This window comes from Mesoplodon mirus (assembly GCF_964341445.2).
Source record: "Mesoplodon mirus genome assembly, chromosome: X".
NCBI lineage: Eukaryota > Metazoa > Chordata > Mammalia > Artiodactyla > Ziphiidae > Mesoplodon > Mesoplodon mirus.
Window position 1 is genome coordinate 7,798,205 of NC_138981.1, and position 22,593 is coordinate 7,820,797.

Below are 22,593 nucleotides of genomic sequence, written 5' to 3' on the forward strand. Positions count from 1 at the left end.
ACTTTTTAAATTGAAGTACAGTTGATTTACAGTGTTGTGTTAGTTTCAGGTGTACAGCAAAGCGATTGTTATAATATATGTCTATATTTATTCCTTTTCAGATTATTTTCCTTTATAGATTATTACAAAATATTGAGTATAGCTCCCTGTGCTATACAGTAGGTCCTTATTGTTTATCTATTTTATATATAGTAGTGTGTATATGTTAGTCCCAAACTCCTAATTTATCCCTCCTCCCTCTTTTCCAAAGTATATAATAGCTATACTTTGGAGCAACCGTATCCTTTCCAAAAGCAGTCTCATAGAATTATTATTCTATGCAGAATATGTCTCCAGGTTTATGTCCCATTTGTTTCTTTTTGTTTTTATCTCCTTTGCTTTAGGAGATGGATCCAAAAAGATATTGCTATGATTTATGTCAAAGAGTGTTCTGCTTATGTTTTCCTCTGGGAGTTTTATCGTTTCTCGTCTTACGTTTGGATCTTTGATCCATTTTGAGTTTATTTATTTTTTATGAATTTATTTTATTTATTTATTTATTTTTGGCTGCATGGATCTTTGTTGCTGCACGTGGTCTTTCTCTAGTTGCAGCGAGCAGGGGCTACTCTTCGTTGCGGTGTGCGGGCTTCTCATTGTGGTGGCTTCTCTTGTTGCAGACCAGAGGCTCTAGGTGCACAGGCTTCAGTAGTTGTGGCACACAGGCTCAGTAGTTGTGGCTCGTGGGTTCTAGAGCACAGGCTCAGTAGTTGTGGCTCAAGGGCTTAATTGCTCCACGGCATGTGGGATCTTCCTGGATCAGGGCTTGAACCTGTGTCCTCTGCATTGGCAGGCGGATTCTTAACCACTGTGCTACCAGGGAAGCCCTGAGTTTATTTTTGTATATGGTGTTAGAGAATATTCTAGTTTCATTCTTTTACATGTAGCTGTCCAGTTTTCCCAGCACCACTTATTGAAGACTGTCTTTTCTCCATTGTATATCTTTGCCTCCTTTGTCATAGATTAATTGACCGTAAGTGTGTGAGTTTACTTCTGGACGCTCTATTCCATTGATCTATGAGTCTGTTTTTGTGCCAGTACCATGCTGTTTTGATGACTGTAGCTTTGAAGTTTAGTCCGAAGACAGGGCATGTATTTCCTCCAGCTCTATTCTTCTTTCTCAAGTTTGCTTTGACTATTTAGGGTCTTTTATGTTTCCATACAAATTTTAAAAAATGCTTGTTCTAGTTCTGTGAAAAATGCCATTTGTAGTTTGATAGGGATGGCATTGAATCTGTAGATTGCCTTGGGTAGTATGGCCGTTTTAACAATATTCTTCCAGTCCAAGAACACAGTATATCTTTCCATCTGTGTGTGTCATCTTCAATTTCTTTCATCAGTGTCTCATACTTTTTGGAGTATAGGTCTTTTGCCTCATTAGGTAGGTTTATTCTTAGGTATTTTATTCTTTTTGATGTGATGGTAAGTTGGATCATTTCCTTAATTTCTCTTTCTTGATAGTTCATTGTTATTGTATAGAAATGCAACAGATTTCTGTATATTAATTCTCTATCCTGCAACTTTACCAAATTCATTGATGAGCTCTAGTGGTTTTCTGGTGGCAGCTTTAGGGTTTTCTATGTATAACATCCTGTCATCTGCAAACAGTGACAGTTTTACTTCTTCCTTTTCAGTTTGTATTCTTTTTATTTCTTTTTCTTCTCTGATTGCTATGGCTAGGACTTCCAGTACTATGTTGAATAAAAGTGGTGAGAGTGGGCATCATAGTCTTGTTCCTGATCTTAGAGGAAATGCTTTCAGCTTTTCACTGTTCAGTATGATGTTAGCTGTGGGCTTGTCATTTAGGGCCTTTCTTATGTTGTGGTATGTTCCCTCTACGCCCCCTTTCTGGAGAGGTTTTATCATAAATGAATGTTGAACTTTGTCAGAAGCTTCTTCTGCATCTATTGAGATGATCATATATTTTTTTAGATTTTATTGAAGTATAGTTAATTTACAGTGCTGTGTTAATTTCTTCTGTACAGCACAGAAATTCAGTGTTATATATATATTCTTTTTCATATACTTTTCCATTATGGTTTGCCACAGGATATTGAATGTAGTTCCCTGTGCTATACAGTAGGACCTTGTTGTTTATCCATCCTGTGTATAATAGTTTGCCTCTGCTAATCCCAAGCTCCCATTCCTACCCTCCCCTCCCCCAACCCCCTTGGCAACCACAAGTCTCTTCTCTATATCTGAGTCTGTTTTTGTTTCATAGATATGTTGATTTGTATTGTATTTTAGATTCTACAAATAAGTGATACCATATGGTATTTGTCTTCTCTTTCTGGCTTCTCTTTAGTATGATAATCTCTAGGTCCATTCATGTTGCTGCAAATGGCAAAATTTCATTGTTTTTGATAGCTGAGTCATATTCCATTGTGTGTGTGTGTATACACACCACATCTTCTTTATCCATTCTTCTTTCAATGGATATTTAGGTTGTTTCCATGTCTTGGCTACTGTGAATAGTGCTGCTGTGAACATAGGGGTGCATGTACCTTTTGAATTATAGTTTTGTCCAAATTTATGCCCAGGAGTGGGATTGCTGGATCATATGGCAATTGTATTTTTAGTTTTTTGAGAAGCCTACATACTGTTTTTCACAGTGGCTGTACCAATTTACATTCCTGCCAACAGTGTAAAAGGGTTTCCTTTTCTCCACACCCTCTCCCACACTGTTTGTAGACTTTTTAATGATGGCCATTCTGACTGCTGTGAGGTGGTACCTCCTTGTAGTCTTGATTTGCATTTCTCTAATAATTAGCAATGTTAAGCATCTTTTCATGTGCCTATTGGCCATCTGTATGTCTCCTTTGGAGAAATGTCTACTTAGGTCTTTTGCCCATTTTGGGGGGTGTTTGTTTTTTTGTTGTTGAGTTGTATGAGCTGTTTGTATACTTTGGAAATTAATGCCTTAAGTCGCATTACTTGCAAATATTTGGAAATTAATGCCTTAAGTTGCGTTATTTGCAAATATTTGCAAATATTTGCTTCCATTCCATGGGTTGTCTTTTCATTTTGTTCATGGTTTCCTTTGCTGTGCAAAAGCATGTAAACTTGATTAGGTCCCATTTGTTTATTTTTGTTTTTATTTCTATTGCCTTAAGAGACTGACCTAAGAAAACATTGGTACAATTTATGTCGGCGAATGTTTTGTCTATGATCTCTTCTAGGAGTTTTATGGTGTCATATCTTATGTTTAAGTCTTTAAGCCATTTTGAGTTTATTGTGCATGATGTGAGGGTGTGTTCTAACTTCATTGATTTACATGTGGCTGTCCAACTTTCCCAGCACCACTTGCTGAAGAGACTTTTTCCCATTGTATATTCTTGCCTCCTTTGTCGAACATTAATTGACTGTAGGTGTGTGGGTTTATTTCTGCACTCTATTCTGTTCCATTGATCCGTATGTCTGTTTTTGTGCCAATACCACACTGTTTTGATTACTGTAGCTTTGTTGTATTGTCTGAAGTCTGGGAGGGTTATGCCTCTTGCTTTGTTCTTTTTCCTTAGGATTGCTTTGGCTGTTCTGGGTCTTCTATGGCTTCATATAAAGTTTAGGATTATTTGTTCTAGTTATGTAAAAAAAATGTCATGGGTAATTTGATAGGGATTGCATTAAATCCATAGATTGCTTTGGGTGGTATGGTCATTTTAACAATATTAATTCTTGCAATCCAAGAGCATGGGATATCTTTCCATTTCTTTGAATCATCTTTAATTTCCTTTATTAATGTTTTGTAGTTCTCAGCATATAAGTCTTTTACCTCCTTGGTGAGGTTTATTCCTAAGTATTTTATTTTTTGATATTGTTTTATTTTTATTTATTTATTTGTTTGGCTGCACTGTGCAGCTTGCAGGATCTCAGTTCCCCCACCAGGGGTTGAACCCAGGCCACAGCACTGAAAGTGCTGAATCCTAACCACTAGACCACCAGGGAACTCCCTTGATGTCATTTTAAAAGGAATTGTTTGTTTACATTCCCTTTCTGATATTTCATTATTAGTGTAAAGAAATGCAACTGATTTCTGTACATTAATCTTGTATCCTGCTACCTTGCTGAATTCGTTGATCAGTTCTAGTAGTTTTTGTGTGGAGTCTTTAGGGTTTTCTACATATAATATTATGTCATCTGTGTATAATGACAATTTTACCTCTTCCCATCAATTTGAGTACATATTTCTGTGGTATCAGTTGTGATTTCTCCTCTTTCATTTCTTATTTTGTTTATTTGGGTCTTCTCTCTTCTTCTTGGTGAGCCGGTGAGAGGTTTGTCAATTTTGTTTACCCTTTCAAAGAACAAGCTCTTGGTTTTACTGATTTTTTTTCTATTGTTGTTTAAATCTCTGTTTTATTTATTTCCTCTGATGGTTATTATCTCCTTCCTTCTGCTGACTTTAGGTTTTGTTTGTTTGAGGTTTTTCTTATTTCCAGAAGAAGGCCTGTATCACTATGAACTTCCCTCTAAGAACTGCTCTTGCTGCATCTCATAGATTTTGTATGGTTGTGTTTTTATTGTCATTTGCCTCTAGGTATTTTTAAATTTCTTTGGTTTCATCATTGACCCATTGGTTTTTTAGTAGCATGTTGTTTATATGTAATTGTTTTTTTTCTCATTTCTTTTTCTGTGGTTTATTTCTAGTTTCATGCCATTGTGGTCAGAAAAGATGCCTGAAGTAATTTCTATACTCTTAAATTCGGTGAGGCTTGTTTTAGACCCTAGTATGTCGTCAATCGTAGAGAATATTCCATGTGCACTTGATATGTGTATTCTGCTTTTTTTGGATATAATGTCCTGAAGATTAAGTGTAACTGTTAAGTGTAACTTTCTATTGTATTATTTAGGATCTCTGTTGCCTTATTGATTTTATGTCTCAAAGATATGTCCATTGATGTGAGTGGGGTGTTAAAGTCTCCTACAATTATTGTATTCCTGTCAATTTCTCCTTTTATGTCTGTTAGTATTTGTTTTATGTATGTGGGTGCTCCTATATTGGGTACATATATGTTAATGAGTATAATATCCTCTCCTTGTATTGATCCTTTTATCATTATATACTGTCCTTCTTTATCTTTCTTTATAACCTTTGTTTTGAAGTCTATTTTGTCTGATATGAGTATTGTGACCCCTGCTTTCTTGTCATTTCCCTTTGCATGAAATATCTTTTTTCCATCTCTTCACTTTATGTGTGTCCCTCACCCTAAAGTGGGTCTCTTGTAGGCAGCATATTGTAGGCTCTCGTTTTTTTTTTATTCAATCTGCCACTCTGTGTCTTTTGATTGGAGCCTTTAGTCCCTTGACATTTAAGGTAATTATTGATAGATATCTATTTATTGACATTTTAAACCTTGTTTTCCCATTGATCTTATATTTCTTCTTTGTCCCTTTCTTTTTGTTTTTCCTTTTGTGGCTTGATGATTTTTTTTATTATGCTTTTGTTCTCTTCTTTTTGTTTTTTGTGAATCTATTGTATGTTTTTGATTTATGGTTGCCCTATTTTTTAAGTATGTTAACCCCTCTATATCTACTTGCTTTAGACTGGTAGTCATATAGGCTCAAACACATTCTAGAAAAAAATGTCTACCTTTTCTTACTCTCCTCCCTGACATTTTATGATTTTTTTTTTTACATTTTATGATTTTGATGTCTTCTTTTGCATCTTCATGTTCATCCTTCTGCTATTCATTGTGGTTATCATTGCTTTCACAGAAATTTGATTTTTTTAAAAAAATCTGTGTACTGGCTTATTTAAGTGATTTACTTTCCAATTGTGATCTTCCCTTTCCTCTATATTCTTACTTCTTTTCTATTTAGAGAAGACCTTTTAATATTTCCTTTAGGATAGGTTTAGTACTGATGTATTCCTTTAGGTTTTGCTTGTCTGAGAAATTCTTTGTCTCTCCTTTCATTCTAAATGATAATCTTTCTGGGTAGAGTATCCTAGGTTGCAGATTTTTTCCCTTTCAGGACTTTGAATATCTCTTGCCACTCCCTTCTGGCCTGCCACGTTTGTGTAGAGAAATCAGCTGATAGACTTATGGGGGTTCCCTTGTAATTAACTCTTTGTTTTTCTCTTGCTGCCTTTAGAATCCTCTCTTTATCTTTAACTTTTGCCATTTTTATTATAATATGTCTTGGTGTAGGTCTGTTTGGGTTTATCTTGATCAGAACCCTCTGTGCTTCCTGTATCTGGATATGTGTTTCCTTCTTTAGGTTTGGGAAGTTTTCAGCCATAATTTCTTCAAATACATTTTCAATCCTCTTTTCTCTTTCTTTTCCTTTTGGAACCCCTATTATGCATACATTGGCACACTTTATATTATCTCATAGGTCTCTTATATTGCTTTCATTTTTTTTTCACTTGGGTTTCTGCTGTTGTTCTAATTGGGTGATTTCCATTATTTTATCTTCCAGATCACTTTTTCATTCTGCTATTCATAGCCTTTATTTTTTAATTTTAAAAATATTTATTTATTTGGCTGCGCTGGGTCTCAGTTGTGGCACACAGGATCTTCGTTGCCACGTGCGGGATCTTCTTTGCCATGTGCTGGATCTTTAGTTGCGGCATGCGGAATCTTTAGTTGTGGCATGTGGAGTCTTTAGTTGCTGCATGTGGGATCTAGTTCCCTGACCAGGGCTGGAACCCGTGTCCCCTGCATTGGCAGGCAGATTCTCAACCACTGCGCCACCAGGGAAGCCCCATTATCTCCTTTTTGAACTTGGTGTCTATCAGACTGAAGAGGTCTGTTTCATTGTTTGTTCTTTCCGGGGAATTCTCTTGATCTTTTATTTGGACGTGGTTCCTCTGCTTCTGCATTTTACTTATATTTCTCTTGCTCTACGAGTTTAGAAATAATTAGATACTGTGGTCTTGGAGGGCTGTTTTTATGTGGGAGTGTCCCTGTGTAGCCTGCGTGGATTTAATATTTTTTGGTGCGAGGGCTGTTTTTAGTATGGATGCCTGCCACCTCTTTCCTCAGTGTGTGCTGGCCAGTAATCTCTTGACAGGAGGTGTGACTGGTGTTATGGATATTGAGTGGGGCCTCCTCTTTGCTCTGTGGTTGTCACTGCCCTGTCAGGGGCAGGGTCTGCTCCCTCGTTGTTGGAGTGGAAGCCCCCAGGTCTGTTTCTGAGCTACATTTCTGATCTGCAGTGTGAGGCAGGCGGGATTGGAGGGCTCCCACTGGGAGAGGAGCCACTGAGTATTCCTCTGCTGGAGCTGTTCATCTGTGAGTACCCTCTGCTGTGTCACTTTTCACCCATTGTGCGGGCTCACACAGTACACTGTTGTTGGCATTGCCCTCGGCCCCACCTCAATCGTGGGTGTGCCGGCAATTGGCCCTGGTGTCTCTCAGGCACTGTGGACAGATCCACTGAAGTCAGGTCCAAGGACTGCAGTAATCATGCACCTGGACCTGCTGTGGGAGCTATGGATGCAGCTCAGACTCTGGCCCAGCCCAGCCCCCATGTGTACGCACCCACAAAGCCCACAGCTGCTAAGGTCAGACCTGTCCCAGTCACAGGAGCACCTGTTGTCCATTCGGATGTTCCACAGGTGCTGAATTTGCAAAGCCGTCAATGGAGGTATAAATCAGTTGTTCACACAGCCCTGGAGAGAGATTTCAGCTCCGCTTCCTAAGTTGCACAGCCCCTGGGGCTCAGCTGTCATTTCAGCCCCACGACTGCATGTGGGCAACCCACCAGCGTCTGCTCCTGGGGCTGCCAAGGAGGTGGCCGGGTCACGAAAGCCTGCCCAGGCAGGAGCCTCTCCTGGAGCCTGCAGAGGCAGGGATTGGCACGCGGGGAAAGAGGCTGCTATGTTCGCCCCGCCCCTCCCTTTGCATGCCACTTAACAATGGCGCTCCATTTCTGTGGTGGCCTGGGCTGCTTCTGAGAACACTCCCCACTGTGGTACCCCACACTCCAGCCCCTTCAGGCTGTCTCCGTGCACCCAACAGCAGTCCTTTTCCCAGGTCTGTCCTCTAAACCCCAAGTTCCAGCACTCAGCCCCCACCCATACCAGAGGACACGCATCTCAGCTGGGGCACACAGGATGGTGGCCCGGACCCTCTGTGTAGGTCTCTCTCTGTCCTGCCTGCTGCAAACCAGTTGTTGTGCTCTCCTCTAAGCCTCAGAAGCTCCTTTTCTGTCCCAGCTGATCTCCCCACTGGTGAGGGGGCTTCCCAGGGTGTGGGAACCTTTCCTCTCTAGCTCCCTCCCAGGGGTGCAGATTCCATCCCACTTCCTCTTTTTTTTTTTTTCCTTTCTCACACCCGGGTATGTGGAGATCTTTCTTGTCCTTTCAGGTGTTTGAAGTCTTCTGCTTTTGTTCAGTAGGTGTTCTGTGAGAATTGTTCCATTTGTAGATATATTCTTGATGTATATGTGGAAAGGGGTGAGGCCCACTTCCTACTACTCTGCCACCTTGATTTCTCTGCTGATCATATGGTTTTTATTCTTCAATTTGTTAATGTGGTGTATCACATTGATTGATTTATGGATATTGAAAATTCTTGCCTCCCTGGGATAAATCCCATTTGATCATGGTGTATGATCCCTTTAATGTCTTGTATTTGGTTTGCTAGTATTTTGTTGAGGATTTTTACATCTATGTTTATTAGTGATATCGGCCTGTAATTACCTTTTTTGTGATACCTTTGTCTGGTTTTGGTATCAGGGTGATGCTGGCCTCATAGAATGAGTTCAGAAGTGTTCCTTTCTCTTTACTTTTTTGGAATAGCCTGAGAAGGATAGGTGTTAACTCTTCTCTAAATGTTTGGTGGAACTCACCTGTGAAGCCATCTGGTCCTGCACTTTTGTTTGTTGGGAGTTTTAAAATTACTGATTCAGTTTCATTCACATTAGGTGGTCTGTTCATATTTTCTGTTTCTTCTTGGTTCAGTCTTGGGAGGTTGTACCTTTCTAAGAATTTGTCCATTCTTCAAGGTTGTCCATTTTATTGGCGTATAGTTGTTCGTAGTAGCCTCTTAAGGTCCTTTGTATTTCAGTGGGGTCAGTTGTGACTTGTCCTTTTTCACTTCTGATGTTATAGATGTCGTCCATCACCCTTTTCTTCTTGATGACTCTGGCTAAAGGTTTATCAATTTTGTTTATCTTTTCAAAGAACCAGCTTTTAGTTTTATTGATCTTTTCTATTGTTTTTTTAGTCTCTATTCCATTTATTTCTGCTCTGATCTTTATGGTTTCTTTCCTTCTAGTAACTTTGGGTTTTGTTTGTTCTTCTTTCTCTAGTTCCTTTAGATGTAAGGTTAGATTGTTTATTTGAGGTTTTTCTTGTTTCCTGAGGTAGGCTTGAATAGCTATAAACTGCTCTCTTGTAACTGCTTTTGCTGCATCCCATAGGTTTTGGATCATCATGTTTTCATTTTCATTTGTCTCTAGGTATTTTTAAATGTCTTCTTTGATTTCTTCAGTGATACATTGGTTGTTTAGTAGCATATTGTTTAGGTTCAATGTGTTTGTGTTTTTTGCATTTTTTTCTTATAGTTGATTTCTAGTCTCATAGCATTGTTGGTCAGAAAAGATGGTTGATATGATTTCAGTTTTCTTAAATTTACCAAGGCTTGTTTTGTGGCCTTGCATGTGATCTATCCTGGAGCATGTTCCTTGTGCACTTGAAAAAATGTGTATTCTGCTACTTTCGGATGAATGGAGAAGTGGCCTTCTTTAGGAGACGTCCTATGCATCCCAGTAGTGTACTCCCCTCTCATCACCCAAGCTATATGCTTTAGGGGTTCCCCCTATGAGGGCTGATGAGTCCTTCTGTTGTGGTGGGCTATGTGGGTGACCTGCTAGGCTTGGTTAGCTCCTAATACAGTTGGTTGCCAGACCCTGCCTTGTGTGGAGGCTGCCGGGTCATGAGGAAGCTGACTGTAGAAACCCAGGGGATTCCAGGGCTAGTGCTGGCTCACTGGTGGGTGAAGCCAGATCCTGGAGTTATTGCTGGACTACTTGCAGGCAGAGCTGAGTCCTGGAGTTTGGCTGCAGGGCCCAGGTGATCCCAGAGCTGGCGTCAGATCACTGGTGGCGAGGGGGCGATTTCTGAGACAGTTGTGTACAGGGTCCAGGGTGTCCTGAAGCTTATGTTGGCCTGCTGGTAGGCAGGGACAGGTCTTAGCTGGTCCCTGGGCAGGGTCTGGCCTAAGATGGGCAGGCTGGGTCTGTAGGCTGCAGCATTGTAGTCTTGCTGCATCTGGTACATGCACCCTGGCGGGTGAGGCTGGTCTGGAGGCTAATGCAAGCTTCCTAGAGGGCAGAGCTGGTGCCTGCCCGTTGGTGGGTGGAGCTGGGTCCTGGCCCTCTGGTGGGCAGGGCTGTGTTTAAGGGCTATGTCTAGAGGCGGCTGTGGGCTCAGAAAGTCTTTAGGCAGCCTGTCCGCTGATGAGTGGGGCTGTGTCCCTACTGAGTTAGTTGCTTGGCCTGAGGTGTCATAGCTCTGGTGCCTACCAGCTGTTGGGTGGTACCAGGTCTTGGCACTAATGAGCTAGAGGGAGGATCCCACCATGGTGCCCTCCTGCACCAGTGTCCACGTGGTAGAACCTCCCCAGAACGGTTGCCACCAGTGTCTCTGTCCCCAGGGTTATCTACAGACACCCCCACACCTCTGCCTCTCCAGGAGACTCTCTAAGACCAGCAGGTGGGTCTGGCCCAGGCTCTTATCAAAATAGTGCTTTTGCCCTGGGTCCTGGTGCATTTGAGATTTTGTGTTCCCCCTTTAAGAGTGAAGTCTCTGTTTCCTCCAGTCGTTTGGGACTCCTGAAGTTAAGCCCTGCTGGCCTTCAGAGCCAAATGCTCTGGGCTCATCTTCCTGATGCAGAACCCCCAGGCTGGGGAGTCTGACATGGGGCTCAGAACTCTCACTCCTGGGGACTTCCCTGGTGGTGCAGTGGTTAGGAATCTGCCTGCCAATGCAGGGGACACAGGTTCGAGCCCTGGTCTGGGAAGATCCCGCATGCCGCGGAGCAACTAAGCCCGTGCTCCACAACAAGAGAAGCCATCGCAATGAGAAGCCCGCACACCGCAACAAAGAGTAGCCCCCGCTCGCCGCAACTAGAGAAAGCCCGTGTGCAGCAATGAAGACCCAACACAGCCCATAAACAAACAAACAAACAAACTCTCCTGTGGGAGAACCTCTGCACTAGAATTAGTCTCTGGCTTGTGGGTCACCCACCTGGGTGTATGGGACTTGGTTATATCGTGAGTCTGCTGCTCCTAGCCATCTTGTTGTGGTTCCTTCTTTTTGTAGAAGTTCTTTTCTGGTAGTTTCCAGTCTTTTTTGTCCATGGTTGTTCTGCAAATCGTTCTGATTTTGGTGTGCTCATGAGAGGAGGTGAGCTCTGGCTCTTTCTACTCCGCCATCTTGGCCAGTTTCTGTATTTGCATGTTTTGAGGGCTCCAGTTCCAGGAAGAAGAGGGAGATGTTTATTCTTTGACATTCCCGCCTCCCTCTCTGCCAGTGTAACTGACGGCACCCAGGGCGGGCCTGGGGGTGTTGAGCCAGTGACCTGGACAATGCCTGCATTATCCACAGACCCCTCACAAGTGACCCAGCAGCCTGGGAGAGGAGGAAGGAATAGAAAATTGGTAGGCAGGTGATGTGAGAAGATTCCGTGGACAGAAGGGATGTCCCCATGATAGAGGATGGATGTCACCATTGAAGTGTTCATTAGGTCACTGGTCCTCAAAGAGGAGTGACTGTGCCCCCATCCCCCACCCCGCAGGGGACATTTGGCAGTTGTCTGGAGACATGGTTGTCACAGCTGGGTCGGGGGTGCTTTTGGTATCTCGTGGTCAGAGGCCAGGGATGTTGCTATACATCCTACAGTGCACGGGAGAGCCCCGTAACAAGGAACATTTCAATCCCATATGTCCACGGTGCCCAGGCAGAGAACTGCTGCTTTAGAGACAGGACAGCTAGAGAAGGGAGTGAAAAGAGTCGAAACTGGGCATCAGAAGACTTTGTCCACAGGGACTTCCTTGGCGGTCCAGGGGTTAAGACTTCAAGCTTCCACTGCAGGGCACATGGGTTCAATCCCTAGTTGGGGAACTAAGATCCCACATGCTGCTTGGCCCCCCAAAAAAGAAGAAAATGACTTCGTCCACGGAACAAGTGAGGTGAGGAAGGAAGAGTATATCCGGAAATATACTCAAAAGATACCGGCTTCCCCATGCTGTGTGTCCATGAGGGTAGATCGTACTTGGCAATCTCATTAGACCCTCAGTACATACGCACACAAAGTTCGTAATATCCTGCCTAAATTGAAAATGAAAACTTGACACCCAGACTGTAATTAGCCAGAATGAACAACTTCCTCATTTTTACCCAATTCACCGGGGCATTGTAACACTCAGTCATCTCATTTCCTTCCAGAGCTGTAAAGGTGTCATGATTTCAGTCTCCCTGCAGTGGAATTTTTCTGCAACGCGGAGCCTGGTCATTGCACTTTGGGGATGTTTTTGACGGCTGGGTCTGACAGCATGAAGGGAAATTGTTCACATTTGTGTCTCGGATGCTGTCTTGAGCTGTGTTGATTTTCCTCCAGTCAGAGCTGTCCCCGAGGACTTCCTCGTTTTAAGCGCAAAAACCTCAGGAAGAGTGAGCTGCCTTTAAAGGTCAGCTGTCCCAGCATGTGCGGTCACTCTCTGAAATCGTGCAGACGGCAGCCCAGAGCGCTGCTTCTGTGCTGATCCAGGAGTATCTCTTTGGCCTGGTTCCCTGCAGGGAGTGGGAGGCCGGTGGCATTTCTCTGGGCTGTCCTCCATGCCCGGGATGTCTCCCTGTGGCCATCGGTGAAAACGACGGGACTCTCATCTCTTGCTCAATAAATGTTCGCGTTGCTTAAGCACCTCCACCGAGAAAAGATGGATTGACTTGGAAATTTTAGAAATACATGTATTTCAGGGCCTAGAAATGAAGTCCAGGGAGGGAGCAGTTGGCCTTGTGTTTTTGGCACCGAGTCCAGCGGCATTGCTTAATGAGAACTGCCTGTCTAGCAGGGATCAAGGGCTCGGACTCTGCAGGCTGGTTGGCCCTGTGAACTCTGGGGTTGAGGGTTCACGCCCTGGCACTTCTGCTTCCAGTCAATCATTTGAAAGTTGCAAACATCCTCCTACCAGCGACCTTCTCCATTTCAGGATGTCCTGAGTGCCAGGTCGGGAATGCGGGGAGAGAGCAAGAGGCAACCGATAACAGATGCTGCGGTTTGGGCACCCTCTCCTCCTTTGTGTGTACCAAGTCCCCAGGGGCTCAAGGGCAGAGGCCTTGATTGGGCTCATTGGTCCATGATGAGGGCTAGACATTTATTCTTGTGTCTCTTGCTGCTTCTGAACCTGGCCTTGTCAACAGGGATTTGCCCCAAGGCCTGACATAGGGATTTAAACCAGGAATAGTCATCTCTGCATCGTCTACAGTAACTTATCTATTGGAGTAACAGACTCCAAAATGCAGTAGGCCCAAGCGACATGCATAACCAACTCCCTTTGGATAGGTTTGCCCCAAAATTTCCAATTCCAGACCCTGTATTCCTCAACTAACCCTGTCTTGACTCCCACTTTCATTCTTCATGGGGGGGGCGTTGAAAGAAAAGGGGAAGAAGAGGGAATCATGCTTTCTTTGTTAAGTGAATTGGCTCCTAGGAAATGTTCCTTGTTTGGAAGTCTACTTGGTCTGCTGTTAGTACAGGTACCCCAGCTTTCTTTGGGTGAGTGCTTGTGTGCTCTATCTTTTACCATCTGTACTGGAGGACCTTCAGCACAGCTCAACAGTAGCTGGGTTCTCTGTCCTTGAACTCCTTCCGACTTGACCTTCAACATGGACTCTGAACTTCCCAGGCAATGGAAGTTCTCCACTTGGAATGCCACCCAATGGCTGTGTTGCCTGCTTGCTCACCTTGATCTTAGGTCACCAACTGGGCACTCCTGCTCAGAAATGAGAAAGGAGGCTGGGAATTCCCTGGCGGTCCAGTGATTAGGACTTGGAGCTTGCATGGGGAAGTGGCGGGGGCCTGGGTTTGATCCCTGGTTGGGGAACTAAGATCTTGCAAGGTAAGCGGTGTGGCAAAAAAAAAAAAAGAAAAAAAGTAGAAAGGAGGCTGGGACTCTGTGATACTGTGGTGAAGAATAGGGAGTCTGGTTTCTAAGAAAATGAGTAGACCTTCCGCGAAGGTGGGACACCAAGGTCAGAGGGGAGCTTCTCCCAGACCAAGGTTGACTGTGATACCCTAGAGCTCATTTTATTTGCACCTGGATTGTCTTAGAGTGTGGGATGAGCTGAGCCATTAAGAATTATAGAAGCACAACTTCAGACTTGGAATTCAGGGGTGGGAGCCAGGCGGGGGATGATAAAAGACACTGATGGGCAGATTTACTTGCCCAATTTTGAGGGTTTCTTTTCTGTTGGATGACCTGAAGCCACTATGAAGACAGGATGGAATTTGCTAGCAGGTAGATTTTCTAGCTTTTATTTTGGTAGTATTTTTCATCCTGTAGGTATATGTGGTTTCTGCCAATATGAAGCACTTATTCATTTATTTATTTTTAACACAAGTCTTTTAAAGAGAAGAGTTGAAGTCACGGGGGTGGGGATGGTTAAGAGAAAGTTGCAAGTAGAACACATTCATGAGACGTTGGAATTCTACTCTAAATATTTCTGCACATACTACGTGGCACACAGAGTTGAGCCAAGTCCATCCTGGTCTCAGACTCCAGTAATGTTACAGTCTAGTGGTGGCAAAGAAACAGAAGTAGTAAACAAAATTTACAGAGAGAAATGCTAAGCTGTAATTATGAACAGAGGCACAGTGTGCTTTGTGAATCAGTTCTAGGGGAACTCGGCTCAGGCAGATGAGGAGAACACCTTACAGGAAATGGTGGTCGAGAAATAATCAAAAATATTAGCAGTAGGTAAGGAGGTGAGGGAAGGGTGGTCCCGGGCGGGGTCTGTGGCAGAGGAGAGCATCGCTACAGCAGCCAGTGTAGCCGGAGTGCGGAGAATAAGGCGAGAATGATCCAAGATGATGCTCGGGAAATATTCAGGGAGGTGGCCATGGAGGATCTCTTAGGCACTGTGGAGGAGTTTCATGGAAAGTATCAATAGACGGAACACTTTGTGAAAAAGTTGAAGTCAGTGTGTGTGGGTCAGAAGCGGGGATAAGAATGGTGGGAGCAGCATGTTGGGGTATGTGTGGTGTGATCGCACTTGGCTTGGCTGCTCTGGGGGATGCGTTGAAAGAGAAGATGCAGTGTGGATTACAGGTAGACCACTTAGCAGGTTATGTCAGCTGTAGAGTGAGATGTGAAAGCTTGGGAGTGTTTGTGCAGACGTAGGGAGGAGGTCAGTTAGAGCTCTTTAAGAGAGAAAATCAACAGGACTTGGTGACAGACTGGACACGGAGGGTGAGGGAGACGTCAAACATGAACCTTTCATTTTTGGTTCGTGCAACTGGCTGGAGACAGCAAGGTTGGGGGGGGAAGAGACCCCGAGTGCCTTTTTGGACACATTGCATTTGAGGTGCCCTTTAGGCATCCAGAAGCGATGACCAGGTAAGCAGGTCAATATATGGGGCTGAGCTCAGCAGGGAGATGAGCTCTGGAGATAGAGATTTGGGAGGCATCTGCCCAGAGGGGCGAAGGAGGAGATGGTGTGGATGGCGTCGTCTAGGGAGGGATTAAAAAAAGAACCGAAGTGGGTTAACGTCTCAAAAGCTGCTGTGTGCCGAGATGAGGCCAGACATTCATGGGAATGTGTATTGATGCAGATGACGTGGCTGACGTCACTGAACACTGGTAGAGTGAAGACCCCGAATGCCTGATGCGAGTGAGTGGGGGGAGGTATGATGAGAAGCGAGGAAACAGAAGCAGAACATCTGAACTGCCCTTTGAGAAGCTTGACGGAAAAGAGGCGGGACAGAGAGGGCAGAAGCTGAAGGAGAGTAAGACTGGGAAGGGGTGAGATAAGCTTTATTACCTGAAATATTTTACTAAACAGCTTTTAATGACCATCATCAAAAATGGAGCTTTGACGGTAAATAGACCGTGCTAAAGAACCAATGTTCATTAAATCATTTTTCTATGTCGCTTCTTAATTGGTAATTGGTTTTGGGCCATGACAGGTCTGCTTGTTAATTGCCACACTTCCTATTTAATCACGCCTTTATAATTGTGAGAGAACATGGCTGAGAAAGATGCAGAGGGAGACCTGCATTCCTTTCCATAAATCACCCATATTAAGACAGGACAACTCCAAGAGAGGTTTTTCCATAAGCCCTTGACCCCATTTTTATTTTACATTCTTGAAAGTACATCCCACAGTGAGGATGGTACTCCAGGGAAAGGGGTCTTGCAAGTTCCACATGTCTCTTTTTTATGCTCCTATTATAATCACAGGCAGCTCTCTTCTTCAACCTATTTTGCTTCTCTAATTTAAAAAATAATAATTTGTAAAAGAGGGGGAATGGGGGCTACTTTCTGGAGTGTGTGACATGGCCTTCAGGTTGACTTTGAAAGGTGATTAATTACAGCAGCGTGTTTCAAAAGTTCAAATTAAACGTACTTCACAACTCTTACTAAAGGGAATATACTTTACACCTGTCACTCGTGAAAAGGGCTGATTTAAGTCAAAATTATGAAGGAGGTAAAGCTAATCATTAGAACAGGCACACCCTACTCTGTTGAACGAAAGAATCTTTTGATAGCCCTTGAGTGGCCCTGTCTTAAGCACTCGGTAACGAATTCTCCATGAGTTCTGTGATTGCAGAATTGATGTAATTCAGTGTTGGAAAGGACTTGTGAGCTCAGAGGCCCAGAGCCATGAGGGGACATGGCTGAGTCCCCAGCGAGTTTTCAGGCCGCTGGTCCAGTACTGTATCTGCTGTGGCCAATCACAGCGTGGGACAAATGTGCCCCGTGCTTGTTTTTGTACATAAAGTTTTATTGGAACAGAGCCACACCCATTCGTTTACACATCCTCTCTGGCCGCTTTCACTCTCCAGCTGCAGAGCTGAGTAGTTGTCAGACAGTATGGCCTGCAAACCCTAGAAGAGTCCCTCTCTGACCTTGACAGAAAAGGGACCGAGACCTGTGCTGCTAGGTAGCATTGGCTGCCAACCCTGGCAGCACTTGAGAATCACTTCCAAGAAAAGCACAGGGTGCTGGGCCACACTCTGGATCTTCTCACCCATTCAGGACGGGATCCAGAAATTGGCATTTGTTTCAAAAAAAAAAAAAAGATTTTCATGCTCAGCCAGATCAAGAGTCACTGCATTACATCATGCTGCCTCTAAAGCACATGACCTTGAAAAGACACTTCAGGCTATAAGTACGTGTTTATATGGGATATGAGCCTGGAGAATGCCCTCTAGAGCGGCACTTCACACACGTCCGCTAGTATCAGAATCCCCTGGAGGGCTGGCTGGAACTCTGATCGCTGGGTCCCAGCCCTGCAGATTCTGCCCAGTAGGTCTGGGGTTACACGTGCCAGAGCGCTGGCATGTGTAACAAGCGTGCAGGTGCCACTCATGCCGCAGACCCATGACCGCAGTCTGCAGAGCGCTGACTTAGGTCAAAAAGGCTTGCACGTCTAATGAAAGTCAAGTCCTATTAGCCAGGGGAGGGGGCTGGCGATAGATTTATGGACCAAGTGCTGGGATGGTTCCAGACCATGCTGTAAAGACCCCCATCCATCTGCTCAAATCGTGCTTCTTCCTCTCCTCCACCCCATCCGGAAGCCTGGAAACCAAGCCATTCTCCTTCCAATCTGCGCTCCTGTACAGGTTTTCTCTTACTGCGTCTTTACATTCTCCGGGGACTATTTTGTGTCTTGTAAAGTAACTGTATTTTGATTAGAGAGAGGCCGGATGGTGGAGGCAGGAAAGTTTCAAGCATAAAAGAAAATGGATATGTTGCGAAGTAGTATAAAAATGAGCAGAAGTTGAATCAGTATTTGTGGAAATCGTGAATGTGCACACACACACTGGCAAAAAAGGCAACAGAGACAGGCAGAGACAGAGGGTGTGGGAACCACAAAAATGATTTTATTTTCAACCAGAAAGCAACAGCAATGGAGAGTCTGGGCTGAGGGCCTGGCAGCGTGACTCAAGTACCAGGGATTGAGTCTGTTTGGGTGCAAGGAGCAGCATACAGAGACCTTTCGTTTCCAAACTAAGCAAATCACATCCAAATCTTTGTGACACTTGTCAGTGGATTTCTATCTACACACCCTTGGGATTGCTTTTCAGATTTTTCAAGCAATTTTGTAAATATTTTTTTTAAAGGGAAGGAGCCACTGCAGTGAAGGTTTTGGTGGCCCCTTTCTTTTCTTTCTGATATACCAGGCATTGAATCAATTACAGGAAAAAAAAAATTTTGTGAGGGTTCTGATTTAAAAAACCAAACCAAACCAAAATAAGAGTTTCTCATCTGCGGCACGATTGATATCTTGGGCCGGATAATTCTTTGTCGTAGCATCTTACAAAGCGTAGTACAGCCTCGGAGCAGCAGCCCTGGTCTCTACCCACTAGATGCCAGTAGCACTTCCCCCAAGCTGGGCCAACCAAAGACGACTCCAGGCATTACCATATCGCCCCTTGGTTCAGAAGCGCTATTTTAGAAACATTCTCCCGCCCCCATTACCGTCTCTGTATGCTTTTTAAACCAGACCATCAGGTTCCCAACACCGAAAGCACATGTATGCTCCCAGACATGTGGGTCTCTCTGCAGGCCCTGCATATGTGCCTGGAGCCGAAATGGAATGCCGCGTCCACTGGGGGGCGCTGGTTCGGTTCCTCAGGAAGTCTCTAGATCTCAGTACCATGATAAAATGCCTCTTCGTCCTCAGGCCTTTTCCTCTTCTCCAGCAGAAACTGTCATCAATATGTGCAGTTTTTGAAGTCATTTTCTTTTAAAGCTGGAAAGAAAATCTTCACCCAAGCCCACTCTCATCTTCATCCATCTAGATTCCTACTTGAATTAATATGGCCAGCCACTTGTGACATGGGATCCAGGGTTCTTCATTTGTATCCACCAGAAAGAGAGAGGTACCATGTTTCTGAGTTCTGTTATGAGGACTGGCCACATAATTTGCAAGGCCCAGAGCAAAATGAAAACGCAGGCCCCCTTGTCCAAACATTAAGCACTTTAAGATGGTTCTAGCACTGTTCACACACCCATGACGTTGGACCTGGTAGCCTTGGTTGCCGCTGCATCACTTTTGTGTATTCATGTAATTGGCATTGCCAGCTCTTTCTCCCCTATATTGCGGTGCCTCCTGTGAAGTAAGAACCTCAAAAACAAAATGCCGTGCCCCCAATCCGTTTAAAGAATTGTACTGCAGCAAATGTTTATAGCATATATTTTTCTGGCTTTCAAAGAAAATCCACATGGGAATCTTTCTACATCATTACAGTAATGAAAGTAAACACTGTGGCCTTTCATCATATACATATTTTCCTGTAAATATGACAACATGGAAACAGTAATTGCTATTATCCACAATGTTTTTAAGTTAGCAAAGAGTGACACTTCCACAACAAAATGATACATAATTCCTCTTGTCCTTATAAAAATAGCCAAAACATAACCTAAATGGCTTTCAGTGAAAGTTGGAGTAGTAACTTCTTCATATTGAAAAGCATTATAATTCATGGAAATATTGTCCTCGTAAATGCTTTAGATTAACATCATAAGGCAAACTGGAGCATTTCTTGTACCTGGAGACCATGATTTTAAGAACCTCAGAAGCTGAGTTGTAGACCCTTTTATTTAAAACCTGTTAGTGTACAAAGTGCATGAAAATATCCATTATTCAGCTACCAAAAAAGTATGTAAAAATTACTAAGCCAACCCTTTTGGTTTATTCAGGGAAGGCCAATGCACATTGTTTTTATATTGTAAGAAGAAAAAAAATCCCATTAAGTTTCCAGAGAATGATTAATGTTTTTTTTTTCCATTGAGGCGTCCATCTTTTAGATGTGAAATTGTCCTAAGTCGCTATCAAAATATTCATCTGGGTATAAATAATATAGTAAATATATAGAATCTATCTGTTAAGAAAAAGGAGCGCATCTGCCAGTGAGGAGGCAGGAGCACCGGGAAAGCCACCCATGAAGTCCAGACTTGTCATCACATAACACGATGCTGCAACAGTGGGTCTATGGACGAATTTCCAAGAAACAGTTGGTTGATTTGCTCAAAAACAAAATCAGTAAATACAATGTCTAAATCCCCCAGTCTGTTCAGTCAAAACGGCCAACCCCGTAGCCCAGATAAATATTTTAGCAAATGAAATGGTTGACAGATGTCACGCCTTTCGTCAAGGTAGAACCAATGCCAGATTCCTGGCCCAAGTCCAAGGACGGCTTAGGAAAGTCTTAATTCACGGACCGCTCCAACGTGTCAGGTCAGCATGCCAAGCACCCCATCTGACATGGCGTTAGCAGGTTCTACGAGCAGGTTCCGGAGTGGGAATAGTGAGTTTGATTTTTTTTTGCTTTTTCTTACAACTCTATGGTAAACTACACTAGAATATAAAGGGACTTCTACATCTTTCAAGATGTGTTTCATAAAAGTCTGTTTATAATAACTTTTGAGGCACGTATACTGGAGAACAGTACTTTATGCAATGTCCCTTGTCATTACCAACTCATATATATTAAGTGTTTTGCGGGTGACTTACAGTTGGATGTGGTAGTGGCAGTTGGGACCACGTGTTGATGTCCTGGAGACCAAAATCGATCCAAACTGGTGTTGCCATTTGTGACGGAAAAGGTTTATTTCCTCAGCCCCAGAGACAAAAATTATTCGGGGGAGGAGGGGACACAGGACAGCTATTAAACATAGTGAAGAAATTTCACAGGCCTAAAGAAACTATTAAAAGGAAATAGATTCCTATCACGTCACAGAATCCCACTTCCGAGGAAACGCAAATCAGCCTGAAGTTTTGAATAATCAGTAGGATTCAAGGCGACTTTTTTCAACTGCAATCTCATTCTTCATGTTCTCCCAGCATCCTTAATCCTGGGAAAAACAGGGCGATATGTGGCCGAAGGTTTCAGAACCTTTCTTTCCAGCATCATCCCACGAGCCATCGGAGGGTAATTACAGATTTCACTATGGCAGGTTCCAAGCTCCCAAGTCAAGTCTTTCCATTCTCTCTCTTGCTCTCTCCATCCTACTTGACCCAATAAATTTTGCTGACATCAGAGTTAGAACACTTCAAGATAAACCAGAGTAAGAAAGCCTGTTTACTTCCCTACTAGATTCAAAACTATTTTTTATTTTGAAAATAGTTGCATACTGTTACGCAGTGTTGGGGTGACAGGACTTCCCACGGGATCCGTAGGACATAGGATGTGAGAAGGTAGATAAGCACACAAAACGTTTTTCTCGAGCCCAGAGACTGTGCTGAAATACAGGTGGTCAAGAGCTGGTACACTTACGGGCCTCCTAATGTGCAAAACCAGAGAATTCCTAAGAGTTGTAATCCTGGTTATGTTCCTTTTATAAATAATCTATAAATTTTCCTGTAAATACAAAAAAAAGGTGAAGAAATTATTAAAGCCTGTACTTGATACAAAACACAGTGAAAGGGAGGAATCGCCCATTTGGAGTCCTATCTTAGCTGATTTCTGGATACTTTTTGGTGAGATTTAATCACATTCTGGAAGCCTGTGTTTTCTGTGTCCCCGAAACGGTTGCCACCACCCTTTCTATTCCCCGGAAAACAGCTCCGCGCGGCCATGTGCTCACGGTAGCTGCTCTGTGCAGTCTAGATGGTCTGGGATGGGAAGGCCGGTTATGATGGTCAGACATTTGTTCCACACGGTGAAGGTGGGGCACACAGGCTGCGAGAACGTGATGTCAAAAGTGTAGAGGTGGATGGAGTTCAAGGCATCGTAGAACGCGATGGAGCCGTTATCGTAGTCCAGCAGGATGCCGACGCGCCGGAGGTGGGGGGCTGGCTCGATGGGGATCTCCTTGCTGTTGTGTCTCACCACCCAGGTGTTGTGGCAGCGGCACAGCGCCCACGAAGCAGAGTTCTTGCCAATCCACTCATGCTTCGGGGCTGATTTGTACGCGAGACCAATGGCATACCTGCAGACACAAAACAGCAACGACAAAAACCATGAGCCACGTTGCACACATGCGTGAAATCCTTGCTGTGGTCCTCAGGGGTCAGGAACACGTGATCCTCTGTCGTCCCTGTTCCTTCCTCAGTGAAAGCTGGCATGGACCCTGGACCCACGTTCCTCATCTTTTTCCCTTCCGGACATAGGGTGGGCAGAAAGGGGCCACTGTATCGCCCCACATTCCCGTTTTCAGTTCAGAAGTTACAAGAGAATTGGAACTCTGCTTTTTTTTTTTTTTTTTTTTTTTACGTTCACGAAGACCCACACGACGAATTCTCTAGACCAGTGCCGTCCCGTAGAACTTTCTGCCATGAAGGACATGTTCTGCTCTGTTCAGTGTGGTAGCCACGAGCCGCAGGTGGCTATTGGGCACTTGAACTGTGGCTGGTGTGAGTGAGGAACTGAATTT

At 43.8% G+C, this 22,593-nt stretch overlaps 1 protein-coding gene and 1 long non-coding RNA gene across 5 annotated transcripts in view; one reads left to right on the forward strand and one right to left on the reverse strand.

Annotated features, from left to right (window-relative positions):
- LOC309796381 overlaps positions 1-22,593 on the forward strand; it is a 173,070-nt gene that overhangs the window by 112,149 nt on the left and 38,328 nt on the right. The window lies entirely within an intron of this gene.
- MID1 (midline 1) overlaps positions 18,079-22,593 on the reverse strand; it is a 183,825-nt gene continuing 179,310 nt past the window's right edge. For both annotated transcript variants that reach the window (XM_082609418.1, XM_082609417.1), the window contains exon 10: positions 18,079-22,149. In XM_082609418.1, coding sequence (XP_082465544.1) covers positions 21,801-22,149 — 349 coding nt within the window. In that variant the 3' untranslated portion in view covers positions 18,079-21,800. The remainder of the gene's footprint in view (positions 22,150-22,593) is intronic.